At 52.5% G+C, this 16,535-nt stretch overlaps 1 protein-coding gene across 1 annotated transcript in view; it reads left to right on the top strand.

The window, feature by feature from the left end:
* P3H3 (prolyl 3-hydroxylase 3) overlaps positions 1-7,781 on the top strand; it is a 28,041-nt gene extending 20,260 nt beyond the window's left edge. Inside the window, exons 13-15 of the mRNA XM_065408272.1 lie at positions 5,934-6,009; positions 6,533-6,673; positions 7,563-7,781. Of these exons, the coding sequence (XP_065264344.1) occupies positions 5,934-6,009; positions 6,533-6,673; positions 7,563-7,781 (436 nt within the window). The remainder of the gene's footprint in view (positions 1-5,933; positions 6,010-6,532; positions 6,674-7,562) is intronic.
* The last annotated feature ends 8,754 nt before the right edge of the window (positions 7,782-16,535 follow it).

The raw sequence follows: 16,535 nt of genomic DNA, 5'->3' as shown, positions 1-16,535 counted from the left end.
TTTTCCACCCCTGGCCTGCTCTGGGGAAATTGGATGCCTGTGGGAGGGCCTTTCTTTGGGACTGGGCTCCCCCACTTTCCTCCCCTTGGGGCCAGGCTTATGGGGTTTTGTCATAATGCTGCTCGCCTGTTGGGGAGGACCTGGCATTTGGTTCCCTGGAGGGTGCCCCCACAGCGGACACTGTGGTCTGCAGTCATTGATCCCCTGGGGCGAACATTTTCTGTCTTGGATGTTCCTGCCATCAGGCCCGCAGCTGCTAAATAATTTTCGGACAGCCTGATGACTTCAGCCAACGTCTTGGGCCAGTTTCACAACAGCCACTCTGACCCCCCAGCTGGGAGAATCTGCATTAACTGTCCCAGCGCCACTTGTTTGGTCACCTGTTCCCCAGTCTGCTTTTCAAGCTGGAGCCACTGGTACCAATGTTCCTTAAACACTCTGGGGCACTGCTCAGGGCAGGACCCCCTGGGGAAATCTTTCCTGGTGAAAGTGCTATCAGTGGGTTTCTACCGTGCTATCAAAAATATCCAAGATAGCCGCCTTGACGTAGGCATAGTCCTGGGCATCAGTGGCGCCAAGCTTCTGATATGCAACTTGAGCTGTCCTGGTAAGATTTGGTGCCAGCAAAACAGACCAGTGTTCAGCTGGCCATCGAGCTGCTGTGGCAACCCTCTCAAAAGTGACTAGGAGAGCTTCAGGGTCATCGCCTGGCCCCATCTTCATGAGTTTGACTGGGAGGTTCATAGTCATGGTGAGGCTCAAGGTCCCAGCAACTAGGTTCACACTTATCATAGAATCATAGAATATCAGGGTTGGAAGAGGCCTCAAGAGGTCATCTAGTCCAACCCCCTGCTCAAAGCAGGACCAACTCCAACTAAATCATTCCAGCCAGGGCTTTATCAAGCTGGACCTTAAAAACCTCTAAGGATGGAGATTCCACCACCTCCCTAGGTAACCCATTCCAGTGCTTCACCAGCCTCTTAGTGAAATAGCTATTTCCTAATATCAAATCTAGACCTCCTGCACTGCAACTTGAGACCATTGCTCTTTGTTCTGTCATCTGCTACCACCGAGAATAGCCAAGCTCCATCCTCCTTGGAACCCCCTTCAGGTAGTTGAAGGCTGCTATCAAATCCCCCCTCACTCTTCTCTTCTGCAGACTAAATAAGCCCAGTTCCCTCAGCCTCTCCTCATAAGTGATGTGCCCCAGCCCTCTAATCATTTTCGTTGCCCTCCGCTGAACTCTCTCCAATTTGTCCACATCCTTTCTGTAGTGAGGGGCCCAAAACTGGACACAATATTCCAGATGTGGCCTCACCAGTGCAGAATAGACGGGAATAATCACTTCCCTCGATCTGCTGGCAATGCTCCTACTAATGCAGCCCAATATGCCATTAGCCTTCTTGGCAACAAGGGTACACTGTTGACTCATATCCAGCTTCTCATCCACTGTAATCCCCAGGTCTTTTTCTGCTTAGCCAGTCAGTCCCCAGCCAGTAGCAGTGCATGGGATTCTTCTGTCCTAAGTGCAGGACTCTGCACTTGTCCTTGTTGAACCTCATCAGATTTCTTTTAGCCCAATCCTCCAATTTGTCTAGGTCACTCTGGACCCTATCCCTATCCTCCAGCATATCTACCTCTCCCCCCAGTGTAGTGACATCCGCGAACTTGCTGAGGGTGCAATCCATCCCATCATCCAGATCATTAATGAAGATGTTGAACAAAACTGGCCCCAGGACAGACCCCTGGGTCACTCCGCTTGATATTGGCTGCTAACTAGACATCAAGCCATTGATCACTACCCATTGAGCCCGACAATCTAGCCAGTTTTCTATCCACCTTATAGTCCATTCATCCAATCCATACTTTTTTTTAACTTGCTGGCAAGAATACTGTGAGAGACTATATCAAAAGCTTTGCTAAAGTCAACATATATCACATCCACCACTTTTCCCATATCCAAAGAGCCAGTTATCTCATCATAGAAGGCAATCAGGTTGGTCAGGCATTACTTGCCCTTGGTGAATTCATGTTGACTGTTCCTGATCACCTTCTGCCCCTTCAGGTGCCTCAGAATGGATTTCTTGAGGACCTGCTCCATGATTTTTCCAGGGACTGAAGTGAGGCTGACCGGTCTTTAGTTCCCCGGATTCTCCTTCTTCCCTTTTTTAAAGATTGGCACTATATTTGCCTTTTTCCAATCGTCCGGGACCTCCCCCAATAGCCAAGAGTTTTCAAAGATAATGGCCAATGGCTCTGCAATCACATCAGCCAACTCCTTCAGCACCCTCGGATGCATTAGATTCGGCCCCATGGATTTGTGCATGTCCAGCTTTTCTAAATAGTCCTTACCCTGTTCTTTCACCACTGAGGGCTGCTCACCTCTTCCCCATACTGTGCTGCCCAGTGCAGCAGTCTGGGAGCTGACCTTGTCTGTGAAGACCGAGGCAAAAAAAGCATTGAGTACTTCAGCTTTTTCCACCTCATCTGTTACTAGGTTGCCTCCCCCATTCAGTAAGAGTCCCACACTTTCCCTGACCTTCTTGTTGCTAACATACCTGTAGAAACCCTTCTTGTTACCCTTCACATCCCTTGCTAGCTGCAACTCCAGTTGTGCTTTGGCCTTCCTGATTACACCTCTATCTGCTTGAGCAATTTTATACTCCTCCCTAGTCATCTGTCCAAATTTCCACTTCTTGTAAGCTTCCTTTTTGTGTTTAAGCTCACCCAAGATTTCTCTGTTAAGCCAAGCTGGTCATCTGCCATATTTGCTATTCTTTCTGCACATTGGGATGGTTTGTTTCTGTGCCGTCAATAAGGCTTCTTTAAAATACAGCTAGCTGTCCTGGACTCCTTTCCCCCTCATATTAGCTTCCCAGGAGATCCTGCCCATCAGTTCCCTGAGGGAGTCAAAGTCTGCTTTTTTGAAGTCCACCAACTGTAGCTGCTCTCCTTTCTTCCTTGTGTCAGGATCCTGAACTCGACTATCTCATGGTCATTGCTGTCCAGGTTGCCACCCACTTGCCCAGTGGGGTTGTAAAATGGTTGCCACCCACTTGCCCAGTGGGGTTGTAAAATGGCTGCCACCTGTTGAACCAAGTGTTGTTGCTGTTCCTGCTGTTACGCCACCAGCTCCCAGATGAGCTGATGTTGCTGGTGGTGTTGTTGGGCTCATAGGTGCCAACTCCGTGGGTGCTCCAGGGCTGGAGCACCCATGGAAAAAAATGAGTGGGAGCTTAGCATCCATGGGCAGCCAAGTGTCCCTCCTTCCCCCGCCCAACTCCTCCCGCCTGCCTGCAGCCCCACCAATTAGCACCTGCCCCTCCCTCCCAGCACCTTCTGCCCGCTGCGATCAGCTGTTTTGCAACATGCAGGAGGCTCTGCGAGGGAGAGGAAGGAATGGGGATGGAGCATGCAGGGGGGGGCAGAACTGGACGGGAAGAGGTCAGGGTTTGGGGGAAGAGGTCGGGTGGGGGCGAGGCCTGGGGTGGAGCGGGGGTTGAGCATCCCCTGGGCCCGAAGGAAGCCGGCACCTTCCCTTGGGCTGCCTGCTCTTGTTGTTGGGCAGCCGTTTGCTGGAACAGCTAGTTCTACTGCTGCTTTTGTTGGGCCGCCCACTGTTGTTGGCTGTCCATCAGCACAACAATTTGTTGATGTCCATTTTTTTCCCCAAGGTCTTACAGCAGACCCAGAACAAATGCCCGCATTTTCCACCAAGTTTATACACACCATCACAGTCCCCTTGTTCTTGCGTTCCAAGACAGGAAGAACAGAAGTTTTCAATCTCTCTTCACTAGACCAGTCACTATTGAATCGACTTTCATAATGTTCCTGTGAGGGGGTGAACTAGGCCCTGAGGCCCCCTGCTGGAGGCCTCGCAGCCTTGCCACACCTCGCCCTAAAAAAGAGCAATAGAAAGGACCTCCAAACTGACTAGCGTGGCTGCATGGGATGCAGCCAATCAGGAAAGGGGCTGAAGGGAGCTGCCAGTGAGGGCCCAGCAGACACGTATAAAAGGAGCTGCAGGGCCATAATGAGTTCAGTCTGATTACAGGGACGGGGGGAGCATGAGGTGCTCCTGGCTGGCTGCAGGGGCCAAAGCAGGTAGTTACTGGCAGGAACCAGGATAGTGAGGCAGGAGCTTGTGGTTGGCTGCTGGGACTCAACTAAGATAGGCTACAGGGAAGTGGTCCAGGGAAACATAGAGCAGCAATTAGTAAAGGGACGCACCACAGGGCTGATATACTTAAAGGGGCCTTGGGTCGGGACCTGGAGTAGTGGGTAGGACTGGGTCCCCCCCAACAGCCACTGGCGGGAAGTGGCTATGCCCCAAGGAAGGGAATTAGAACTATGGCATCCCAGGGAAGGGGGCTGCACTACTGGGACTGACTCAGCAGGGAGCTGTGGTCAGCGAACTGAGTCCAAGAGAGCTGGCTCAGCAGGAAGGCTGGGGTCACTGAAGACTCAAGTAGAGGCAAGGAGTCCCCAGGGAAGAAGCCCTCAGGACGCTGTTCTGTTCTAGAGTAGGAGCCTTTCAACCTGGCTGGACCGACCTAGGGTACCATGATGGGCCCTGTTGGACTGAGCATAAAGACTGAGCCCAGGGAGGGCTGCAGGACACTGGGGACTTTTGGATTGTGTACCCCAGAAGGGGTTTGTTTGTTTCACACATGGACAGAGTGTGACTTGGCCAGAGGGCTGAATCACCAAAGAACTGGCTGACAAGTGCAGTGGCTGACAGGGGGCACTGTGAGCAAAGGAAATTGAGAAAAAAGTGCAGGCACGCACACACTCGACCAGGGGGCGCTCGCAAGAGGTGAATGCACCCCATCCCAGTCCCCTTTTATTCCCCCCCTTTTCTAAGGCAACTCTCCCAAGTGATTCCAGTCTGTTCAGTCTCTCTTCATGCAATGGTTTTTCCAAGCCCTTGATCATTCTCATTGCTCTTCTCTGAACTACTTTAGTTCTGCAGTATCCTTTGGCGATGGGGTGATCAGTGCTGAGTATCCAGGTGAGGATGCACTAGTGATGTATATAAAGGCATTATGGTATTCTCCATGTCATTACCCATCCCATTCCTTATGCATCCTAGCATCTTGGTTGCTTTTTTGACCACAGCTCCTCATTGAGGAAAGGTTGTCACTCAGCTGTGATACAGTAAATTTAGAACCATACAAGGTGTACAAGTCATTTAATTATTTTCCTTCACTGTGTGTTGCTTTGCATTCATCAATGCTGAATTTCATTTGCCACCATGTTACTCATTCCCCTAGTGTGTTTAGGTGTCTCTGACGTTTCTCCCAGTCCCCTCTGGTACTCACTGACCCAAATAACGCTGTGTCATCTGCAGATTTTGCTTCCTCATTGCTTACCCAGGGCCCTTTCCAGATCATTAATAAATACATTAAACCTAGTACAGACCCTTGAGGCCCCTGGTCTTAATCCTTAGGCAGGATGAAAACTGACCATTTATTCCTACTCTTTATTTTCTATACTGGAGCCAATTTTCGCTCCATGATAACACTGCCTCTCATCCTGTGACTTCACTTCTTCAGTAGCTTCTTATGTGGAACTTTATCAAAGCTTTTTGAAAGTCTAAATAAATTATGTCCATTGATTCTCCTTTGTTTTACTGACACATTCAAAGATTTCTGAGAGATCAATGAGATAAAATTTTCCTTTGTAGAATCCATGCAAGTTGCACCCCACCAGATCATGAACTTCAAGGAGTTTTCTTATTGTTTTTAATTATTGTTTCAACCAGTTTGCCTTGGCAGAGCCATAAAGCTCACTGGGCTGTAATTCCACAATCACCCCGAGAGCCTTTTTGGAGAGTGGGAGGTTTGAGCCCAGCAGGGAGCCCCTTGCCAGGTCAGGAGATTTGGGGAATGAGGACTCTCCACTATCCAGCCGCTGTCTCCTCCTTTCCACAGTGGAATCCTCTACCTCAATGATGACTTCCACGGTGGGGACCTGTTCTTCACTGAAGTGGATGCAGTGACCGTTACGGTAAGTCTGAGCCTGGCCCAGGGTAGGAGAGTGGCTGAAGGGATGCGAATTAGCCCTGAGGGCAGACACTGGGGAGGGGGAGCCAGTTGTGTGCTAGGCCCCTCCACCCACTCCAAAATAATCCCTATAAAGCCCTAGCAACTCAGCAGATTCAAATTGGGGCAGCCAAAGGCAAATTTAGGAAAATCTCAGGACGGGGAGACGTTAACACCTTCCTGGCTGCCGTATCCCATCCTCTGCCAGCCTCTGTGTGTCTGTCTTTCTCTTTCTGTCCCAAACACTCTTTTCTTTCTTCCTTTTCCTCTTTCTCTCCCTTTCTACCCCTCCCTGCTGCCCATCTTGTCCATGGGCAGCTTTTGGTTGAAGTTAGAGTCCCTCTCAAAGCCCACTTCCTTAATGCTACAGGAGCCATACCCCAGTTCAGCCTCCCAGGTGAATTGCTGATGGGGGGAGGGTCATTCACAGGGCTAGGGAGGTAGCCTGTCAGACCCCTGGATTTATCACTTCCTCCTCTCTGTGGCAGGCTCAGGTGCGCCCCAAATGTGGGAAGCTGGTGGCCTTCAGCTCTGGAAGGGAGAATCCCCATGGCATATGGGCAGTGACCCATGGGAGGCGCTGTGCCATTGCGCTCTGGTACACCCTTTCTCCGGAACATGCAGAGCAGGTAATGCCGCCCCTTGGATAGTCAGGGGCCCATGGAGGGAGAAGCCTGGGGGGATTGCACCAGGACAGGGTCAGGTCCCATGGTGGAGAATGGCTTGTGAGCGCACCCCTCCACCCGAGCAGGGCCTAGTGCTGGGAGCAGTGTGTGAGGGCTCCCACCAGGGCTGGGTGAGGTTCCACTGGGGAGAGCAGTGGAGAGGGATTGCCCTATCAAGCTCAGTAGGAATCCCAGGGAAGGGAGCAGCAGGACAGGCCGATGCCTCTCCCCCAACCCCCAAAGAACCAGCCTTGGAAGGTGTGTGGGGGGGGTTGAAGAGCCTCCCCCACAGCCTGGGAAGGGGGAGGGGGACCCTGCTGCAGCTCCAGGCCTGGAAGGGGAAGTGAAGAACCCCAGGAGGAGCACAGGTGAGGCTGCGGGGACTGAACTGATGGGGACTAAGGAGGCTAAACCGAGTGCGGTGGGAGACAGTGTTAATTGCTGAGAGGGGATGAGCCGATGTGTGGGTGAGAGCTCCTGCAGCAGGGGATAAAACCCAATCCGTGTGGGGAAATGAGCAGCACGGCTTGTGACACACGCACACAGGAATGGGCAGGCAGAGAACAAAAAGACCGAAAAAACACAATGTAATAAATATTTTAAAAATTTTATGATTTGGGTTTTTGTGAGGTTGGGTTTTTGTGTGTGTGCAAATCTCATGATTTTTAAGGGTCTAACTCGTGATTTTTGATCTCTTGAGGGTGGCAATATGTGAGTCCTGCAGGATAGGGCTGGGGTCCTACTGGGGAGAACAGTGTACCTGGTCCCATTGCAGGGATGTGTGCTGAGGTGCAGGGTGGAGACCTCAATTGGAAAGGGGTTGTACCAAATCCCTCTCACTCTCTGGTTGCAGGAGCGGATGGAGGCTGAGGACCTGATGAGACAGGGGGACATGGAGCAGGAACTGTCACACACAGATGTCAAGGAGCATATGGGGACTGACCACAGTGGTGGGGCCTCACCAGAGCCCCCCGTGCCCAAGGGAAGAGCCAGATCCACAAGCCAGAGACGTACGTCAGGCTCAGAGTCTGGGCAGCAACCCCAGAAGCTGCGAGCCAGGGATGAGTTCTGAGCAAGGCGTGACAGCAGGAGGCAGGGCCACACACACTGGCCTGGTAGCTTCGGGACATGGGGTGGAGGTCTTTAGGGCAATTTATTAGTGCACTCGCCCCCAAAACAGGGGGAGGGATGCAGCTTGCTTCTCAGTGACGTCACAAACGAAATGATGGCATCATGAGCAAAACAGGAAGGGCCCTGGCGCCCAGCTCCGTATTCACTCCCTTGACCTGAGAATTATTTAGTCACTCAGAAGTAACAAGCCAGGCTCCCCCCATGTCCTTTCTTTCAGTGGAACTATCCATATTAATATAGGAGCAAAGCAGGGGAAGGAGGGTTCTTGGGACCTTTTTGGGTTGGGGATTTTCTTACTCTTCAGAGATTGGTTGAGAATGAGAGAAGCATCTGGAATTCCCTGGCCAAGCACCTGCCATCCTCCTCCCCCTAGACCAGAGAGTCCCAAGATCAAGATGGGGAGAAGGAGAGTCAGGGGTGTGACTGCAGGAAATAAAGGATGAATGAACAATCAGAGACTGACAGGAGTTGTGGGCCTATTTGGAGAGAGAGAGAAGAGTCATCTGCCTGGTGGATGGGAAAGGAATGGAGATTTAATCAGGGCCGGTGCAACCTATTAGGCAACCTAGGCGGTCGCCTAGGGCACTAGGATTTGGGAGGCGGCATTTTCTTCGGCGGCAACCTCAGCGGCCGGATCTTCAGCCGCCCCGGTCGCCGCCAGCATTTAGGCAGAGGGAGCTGGGGCAGGGAGGCGCGGGGAGGGCCGCCTGCAGCAAGTAAGGGGGGGGACGGCATGCAGGGGAACTCCCCATCCCAGCTCACCTCTGCTCCGCCTCCTCCCCTGAGCACGCCGCCCCACTCTGCTTTTCTCCCTCCCAGGCTTGCGGTGCCAAACAGCTGATTGGCGCCGCAAGCCTGGGAGGCGGGAGAACTGGAACAGCAACGGCATGCTCGGGGAGGAGGCGGAGCAGAGGTGAGCTGGGGTGGGGAGCTGCCGCATGGCTCCCCGGGCGGGGTGGGGAGCTGCCACGGGAGGGGCACCTCAGGGCGGAGGGGGGGTGGGGAGCTGCTGTGGGGGGGGTGCCTCAGGGCAGGGGGGGGGCTGGGGAGCTGCCGCAAGGCTCGAGGAGGGGGTGGAGCAGAGGTGAGCTGGGGTGGGAAGCTGCCGCACGGCTCCCCGGGCAAGGGGGGAGCTGCCACAGGGGAGGCGCCTGAGGGCGGAGGGGGGGTGGGGAGCTGCCGCAGGGCTCGGGGAGGGGATGGAGCAGAGGTGAGCTGGGGTGGGAAGCTGCCGCACGGCTCCCCGGGCGAGGGGGGAGCTGCCACAGGGGAGGTGCCTCAGGGCGGAGGGGGGGTGGGGAGCTGCCGCAGGGCTCGGGGAGGGGGTGGAGCAGAGGTGAGCTGGGGTGGGAAGCTGCCGCACGGCTCCCCGGGCGAGGGGGGAGCTGCCGCGGGGGGGGCACCTCAGGGCGGGGGGGTGGGGAGCTGCCGTGGGGAGGGCGCCTCAGTGCAGAGGGGGGGTGGGGAGCTGCTGCGGGGGGGGCGCCTCAGGATGGGGGGGGCGGGGAGCTGCCGCAGGGCTCGGGGAGGGGCACGCAAGGTGGAAGTTTCGCCTATGGCGCGAAACATCCTTGCACCAGCCCTGGATTTAATTAACAAATGATGGAGAGAGACTGAGTCCTGAAAGAGGGAAAACAAACCAGGCTCCAAAGACTCACTCCCCTCCCAACAGTTACACATGGTGGACAGGAGGGAGAGCCATGCTCTGCTAGGCCTGGGCCTGACCCTTGTGAGGTTGAGGATCTCCTCTAGGGAACTTGCTGCCCTGAAACAAGGTCTCCACCATCTTTCTCACACACACACAAATACTTATGGGAGGAGCAGGGCTGTTGTATCGTTTAGCATTGTCCAGGCTGGGATAAGAACAATGTGCTGTCACTGCCCGGGGTATTAGCATTCAGAGATGGGATTATATGGAGCTGAGAGAGCGGGAGTATTGAAAAGAGCAATAACCCCATTTCTGGGAGGGATTAGAACCAGAGAACAATCCAGGCTACATGAAATGCACAGGCCTAAGGCAGAGACAGTCTAATAGCAGGGAGCTTCAGGGCAGGACTGAGGGACATTGGCAGAGCTGTGTGGGAAGCCCAGGACAGAAATACAAGTGTAATATAATGATTGGGTTGTTCCATACACGGCCATTGGCTCCCAGACTCTGTTCAGTCAGAGCTGCTGTGTATGGTTAATCTCATCCCAGTGAGCTTTGGAGGATGAGAAGGTTGAGCTGATGCTACCACACCTTTTACACTCTAATGACATTGAGGAGTTGCTCTGATGCATATCTACTGAAACCAGTTGTTCATTCCCCACCACGCCTGGCAACATCCCATCTTGTTTTATCCATTACTCTCACTTTATGACCAGGAGCTGAGAGAAAAAAAATCACTGTGTGTGTTTCAGGTTCCCACTCTCCATCCATTGGCAGTGTCACATCTCTCCTATATAATTTCTTCCCTGTATTCAGAGAGGACTTGGAAACCGCTTGTGGGACAGATTGTTCTCACCAGCCTCCATAGTCCTGTCTGAGGTGACCAGGCACTGCAATGCTGTGGTGGCTAGCTCTGGCCCAGAGGTGGCCCGGGTGATTAGATTGATGCTTCCTGACGTCAGATGAGATCCGTTAAAAGGTATTTATCTCAGGATTGGGCCAAAGCTGCAGGAGAGATTAAAAGAGATTGAGGCCAAGATAATCCCCCGCAGCAGCATCCCGCAAAAGCAGCTGCCAAAAGGCCTTCAAGCAAATGCTTTTGCCAGCCCACCCAATACCATTCCCCATCCCACCTCTGCATCCCCCTGGGGCCATGATCCCAGCCCTGCCCCCATACACGAGGGTTTCTATCTGGGGGTGGCCAGGATACCACAAGGGGCACAGGCCTTTCTTCCCCTGCCTGTCGGGTTACGACCTGAGCCCTATCCCAATGAGGGTCTTTTTCTCAGGAGAGTGTTGGGATCCAGTGTCTGGCACAGCCCCCCCCCCCCATTTTATGATCCTAGCTCTTTCTGCCTAATCTTCATCTGATTACTTTGTTACTAACAAACAAAGGGAGTCAAATCTTTGTGCTGTGTTTTTCCCTTCAGAAGCAGCGCACACTCTCCTGTCCCTCCATCCCCTCCCATACCACCTGCTTTGCATTAAGTCCCAATCCGATTTCCCCAACTCTCTGGTGTCTGATTTAATTTGCCTGACGCTGCTCCTAGAATCAGCCCTCCCCAACCCACCTCTCCCCCCACCCCCCGACACACAGCCTCCCAGCTCCCAATGGGGAGATCAGTCTTGGGAGAGGCTGACACACCAAGAGTGAGAGAGGGACACAGTGTGTGGATAGCTGGTGCCAGGACGGGAAGGACTGAGGGGGATCACAGCGTGACCAGGGGGCTCCCATCCTGACGGGGGACTAAATCCCCAGGGGACCAAGGGAGTGCCAACCAGGAGGGGACAGCAACCACCTCTCCCCACAGACCACGGTAAGGACATTCCTTTGCTGCTGCTTGCCTTATGCCTATCTCCCTCTCCTTGGCATTTGGGGGGTTCTGTATGCCCAAGTGGGTCCTAGATGCCTTATGTGACCTTCTCTGCAGGTCTGGGGGGGCCCTGGGTGTGGGTCTCACTTTGTACATAGATGTGTAGACCGTGGAAGGGGATATTTCTATAGGAGGAAGGTTGGGGTTAAAATCAACTTGTCTCTATTGCACATGGGATGCAGACACCCCTTCCCAGCAGGGCAAAATCACAGCAGTTTCCAGCATGTCACAGGGGTGTATAACCCCCCTTGTAGGGAACTGGAAGTCAGACTCTCCAATAGGACCCCACACACTCATTGTGCTCCCCACCCGGCTCTTTGCAACAAGCTCCTATCCCATTTCAAGAAAAAGAGCGAGATCAGGGTAATTTTATCCTTGCCCTTTGATCTCCGTAGCAGAGGAAGAGGATCATCTCTCTATCCAGCTCTGAAGATGCTCAGGGTTACCGGGGCAAGTACACAGCACCTGCCTAGGGATTACACAGGGACCATGACATCCCTTGTTAATCCTCAGCCCTTCCGTGCCTTTCGCTTTTCTATTTAAGGCTCCCCAGCCCCAGCTGAGCTGCAGCCCCCTTTCCAAAATGGGTGAGGCCACATGGGCTGATATAAACCAGAGGGTTCAACCCCCACCCTCGCAGCCACCCCTGCCCAACGATTTTCTCCATTTCTCATTCAAACAGGATGAGGTGATGTGGGTGACACCCTAGGCGTTCTTACCCCTCGGAGTCAGCGCTGACCCCCAGTGCCCCAATGTGGTACTGGGGGGCTGTGCTGCAGGGCTGGGGGGCGCTCTCCACTCAGCCATTACAGTTGGTTTATGATATGTTTAATATGCCTGTTCCAGTGGCACCCAGATACCCAGTCAGGGGTGCTAAGTGCTGTACTAACGCATACAAAGACACAGGCCCTGGCCAGAAGAGCTTACAGGCCAGGAACATGAGTGATACATGAAGGGGGCAGGGCATGAAGATAATTGAATAGACCCATTTTTTATAAACAAAGATACATTTGATTAGTTTATTATAAATAGATCAAATGCTTGCTGGGATTTGACTGTTTGCTTATAGCAGAGGAAGATCAGTTGGAGGCAAAGGTGCTGGAACTAGGGGTGCTGCCGCAGCCCCTGGCTTGAAGTGGTTGCCATCATGTACAGGATCTACAGTTGGTTCAAGGCTCTCAGCACCCCCACTATGCAAATTGTTCCAGCACCCCTAGCTGGAGGCTTTTCATGGCTAAGGAGCAGCCTGGGAAGAGGCACAGGAAAGTTCGTTGATTTCATTGGAGCCGCAGGGGTGAGGAGGGGAAACGTGACAAGAGCTGTTAAACCAGGAAGAGCAGAGCTGTGGAGAAGACAAGAAACTTGAGTATAATGAGGGAAGCCAACGGAGGGATTCAGCGAAGGGGGCAGACTAGCTCCAATACCCCAGCATGTTGCTAGGGGTGCTGTGCTGCAGTGGCCTGGGTGACTCAGTAGGGGGCATCATCTCCCCCAAATCACTCCTGACCCCGATGCCCTAGCACAGTGGTAGGGGTTGCTGTGCTGTTCAAGGTATCAGCTTCCAGCTGAGTCATTAATCAATAGACTGACCTATATTGTCAAAAGGTACTAGTGGCTTGGGGTTCCTCAGTTTTTGGGAACCCACCTTGAGACACCTTAAAGGGGCTTGACTTTTGGAAAGTGATGAGCCACCTGCCCTCTGAAAACCAGGTCCCTTTAAGGTATCTGAGGTTGAGCACCCAAAAATGGAGGTACCCAGAATCACTAGCTGCTTCTGAGAATATAGGCCCTTCATCTATGCTAGGTTTGATAGATCCATGGGTATTTTCCCCAAAGTCAGGGTGTTAACTCCCATGTCCTGGGCCAATCTCCAGCTTGGGCAGGGGTTCTCAAACTGGGGAGGTTATTACGTGGGGATCAGGAGCTGTCCGCCTCCATCCCAACCCTGCTTCACCTCCAGCATTTATAATACTGTTAAAAATAAAAAAATAAAAAAATTTATAAGGGGGGGAATTCCACTCAGAGGCTTGCTGTGTGAAAGGGGGTCACCAGTACAAAAGTTTGAGAACCACTGAGCTTGGGGTAGTTCCATTCTGCTTCCTTTAGTTTTCTTTGCTGATTCAATTCTGAGACTGGATTCTCCTCCACTTCCTGTCCTAAATTTTCATGCAGTATCACTCTTAAGCACCTGCCATGTCCTTCCCCAGAGGCAGCTGCATTTTAGAGCTGGGAGGTGACTCACTCTCTGCAAATCACTTTGGGATGAGGCACAGTGGAGGCTATGGGGAAGGTAGAGTTATTCTTATCTCTCAGCTGTGGCTCCTTGTCCGTCTGAGGCTGGAAACAATTCCCAAACTTCATTTAGATTGTTTCCTCAAAGGGATTTAAGGGTTCTGATGGAGACCTGAGGCTGAGCCATAGCTTCTCTCACTCCCTCTATATTTAGCTTTTCTATCCCTCCTTAACAGTGTGCCTCTATCTTTTTGATCCTCCTACCAGCTCTGTAAACCCCTCATCTTCTGCAACTTCATTCCATGTAGCAGCTTCCTACAACTCTGGCCCCCCAAACCAATTCCAGAGTTTAAAAACACAGCCAAGGAGAGGGAGAAAGAACTGAATAGGCCAAGGGAGGAAAGGCATGTGTGGGTGAGGCTGGAAATGGGATGGATAGTAGGTAAGGTGGAGGATCCAAGGAGGCTGCTCCAAATGTGGCAGGAGCTGCAAAGTAGCAGGATGTTCTCAGCCCCGCATGGTGGAAAGGGGGGAGAGAGAAGTCTGTGAAGTCAACTTAAGCAAGCTTCTGGAGGGGTGTCACAGCCAAACAGCTGTAGGGAGGCTGGATGCGAGGAAGCTGCAATTGTCCAGGCCAGAGGAGATGGAGCCTGAGATGAGGATTTCAGAAGAGGGGCCTGGATTTCAGGAGCAGAGGCTGGAGGAGATGAGCCAGAGAGAAACGCACTGCAAGATGGTAGGTGCAGCTTGAGGACTACCCAGAGGTGACAGTGAGGAGGTACCGAGAACTAATGGAAGGAGTGTAGCACAGGGTCCATGCAAGGTGAGAGGGAAATGATCTGGTTTGATGTGAGTGGAGGCAGCTGAACAGAGCTGGGCACAGTCTCCAGGACATTGCTGATGCACGGGAGGGTGGACGCAGGGTGAAGAACAGAGTCCAGAAAGATTACCTCCGATGCCTGAAAGGTAATTGATTCCTGATTATGGGGGACTCTATTGTTCTTCAGCAGTCTGGCCTGAGGATTTGCAGGGCTGGGGATGGCTGTATGGGATACACCCTGAACTTAAGTATCAGGAGGTAGCCGTGTTAGTCTGTATCCACAAAAACAACAAGGAGTCCGGTGGCACCTTAAAGACTAACAGATTTATTTGGGCATAAGCTTTTGTGGGTAAAAAACCCACTTCTTCACTATAAAAAGTAAAAAGAACAGGATGTTAGTCTCTAAGGTGCCACAAGTACTCCTGTTCTTTTTGCGGATACAGACTAACACGGCTGCTACTCTGAAAACTATAAAAAGTGTGTCTGGTAGTATTGCCAACTCTCATGATTTTATCACATCTCATGATATTTGATGTTTTTCCTAAAGCCCCTGCTCCTGATTCTGTAACTACCTGAGAATCTCAGCTTTCATTTTAACAAGATACAGCTCTAGCCCTCGCTGCTGGGGAGAAGAGCTGGGAAACGGGACCTAAGCGCATCCAGAAGGCCCAGAAACCAGACAGCAAAGAAACAAGGAGGCACATATATTTTTGGTTTAAATCTCATGATCTTCGGGCCTGACTCATGATTTTTGAACTAGTGGGGCTGGGGCTGGGAGGGATCTTTAGGTCCTGTCTCCACTCAGTCAGCTGCTGCAGGAGAACAGGGAACATGTCGCCAACTTTTACTAGAGGAACAATTCTCCAAGCAGGCTGGGAGCTGGGGGGAAGCAGCCAGTCCTCCGTGTGAATTCTGGGGGATTTTAGTGCCTCACCTACCAAACATCAGCTGGTTGTCTCAGCCCCACCACGTGGTGGGTCATGCTTATTAACCTCATTTCATAACTGGGGGACCTGGGGTACAGCCACAGAGGAAGCTGGGATCAGTGTTGAGATTATTGATTTGCTGGCCATACTCCACTTAGTCCACTAGAATATGCTGCCTCTAATGCTACTGAGCTGCCCCTCTGGGTGGCCACAGGTGACCCTGACCACTCAGCCACAGGCAACTAGCAGAGAGGAGCCTTGGCTCACCCCTACAAGCGTCAGGGCCAGCCCAAGGGTCACTGACTCTCACAAATGCAGCCATGGGCCATCCCAAAAATCCAAGGGCTTGTGACCTTGGCTTTCCTGGACTCCAGAGGCTGCCCTGGGGAAGCTTTAGGGAAATCCAGGAACAACTCCCCTGTCGATCCTTGTATTGCATTTGTAAGGCTCTTTGCAAGAAAAAGAGCAAGAAACCAACTTGTGTGTAATGAAAGCTGAGATTCTGCATTGCATCTCAAAGTGCCCCCGAACAGGGCTTTGAGAACCTTGAAGTGTGGCTCGGGTTGGGGGGACTCAAGGAACAGCCACAGAAACGCTCAAGGGGTGGTGGAGTTGAGTTCTGGGGAGAGAGTCAAAGAGCTAAATCCAGCTGGCTTGGCAAAGCCAGGAATAAAAGGAGAGACTTGGGAATTGTCTGCATGTGCCTGAGCAGGAGCAACCACAAGGAAGGGGCTGAGACTGAGCCAAGGGAAAGGAGCTCAGGAGCTATCTCCCCAGTGCTGAGGGGTCCGTGAGCCCAGGGAGCTGTCTCCCCAAGGGCAGGGAAACTGGGATCTAGGGATGGATAGAGCACAGACTGTGGAAAGAAAGGATTCCCTCAAACAGGGCTAAGGCAACCCCTGCCTACCTGGTGGGAATGGCCAAAGTAACCCCTCAGGTGCTGGAAGGAGAAATCCTGCATGTACAGCCCATCGTGTTTCCTCGCCTGGGAAGCTGTGGTCCTGGCGAAGGGTCTGTCACTAACCTCAGGGCTGGCTGGGCCTAAAGAAACTCCAAACCTGGGAGCTGATCTCTGCCGACAAACAGGTGAGATGCAAATCACATGGGGCCCATCCGGGAATCTGACACCATCACCGGGGAAATGTTGAACTAACAAAGAGCAGGTGTGTGGGAGACAGGATGGGGTCTGCAGACT

This window comes from Emys orbicularis, chromosome 1 (assembly GCF_028017835.1).
Source record: "Emys orbicularis isolate rEmyOrb1 chromosome 1, rEmyOrb1.hap1, whole genome shotgun sequence".
Taxonomy (NCBI): domain Eukaryota; kingdom Metazoa; phylum Chordata; order Testudines; family Emydidae; genus Emys; species Emys orbicularis.
Note: the sequence above shows the minus strand (reverse complement) of the source record. Positions and strands in the feature narration are given on the sequence as shown.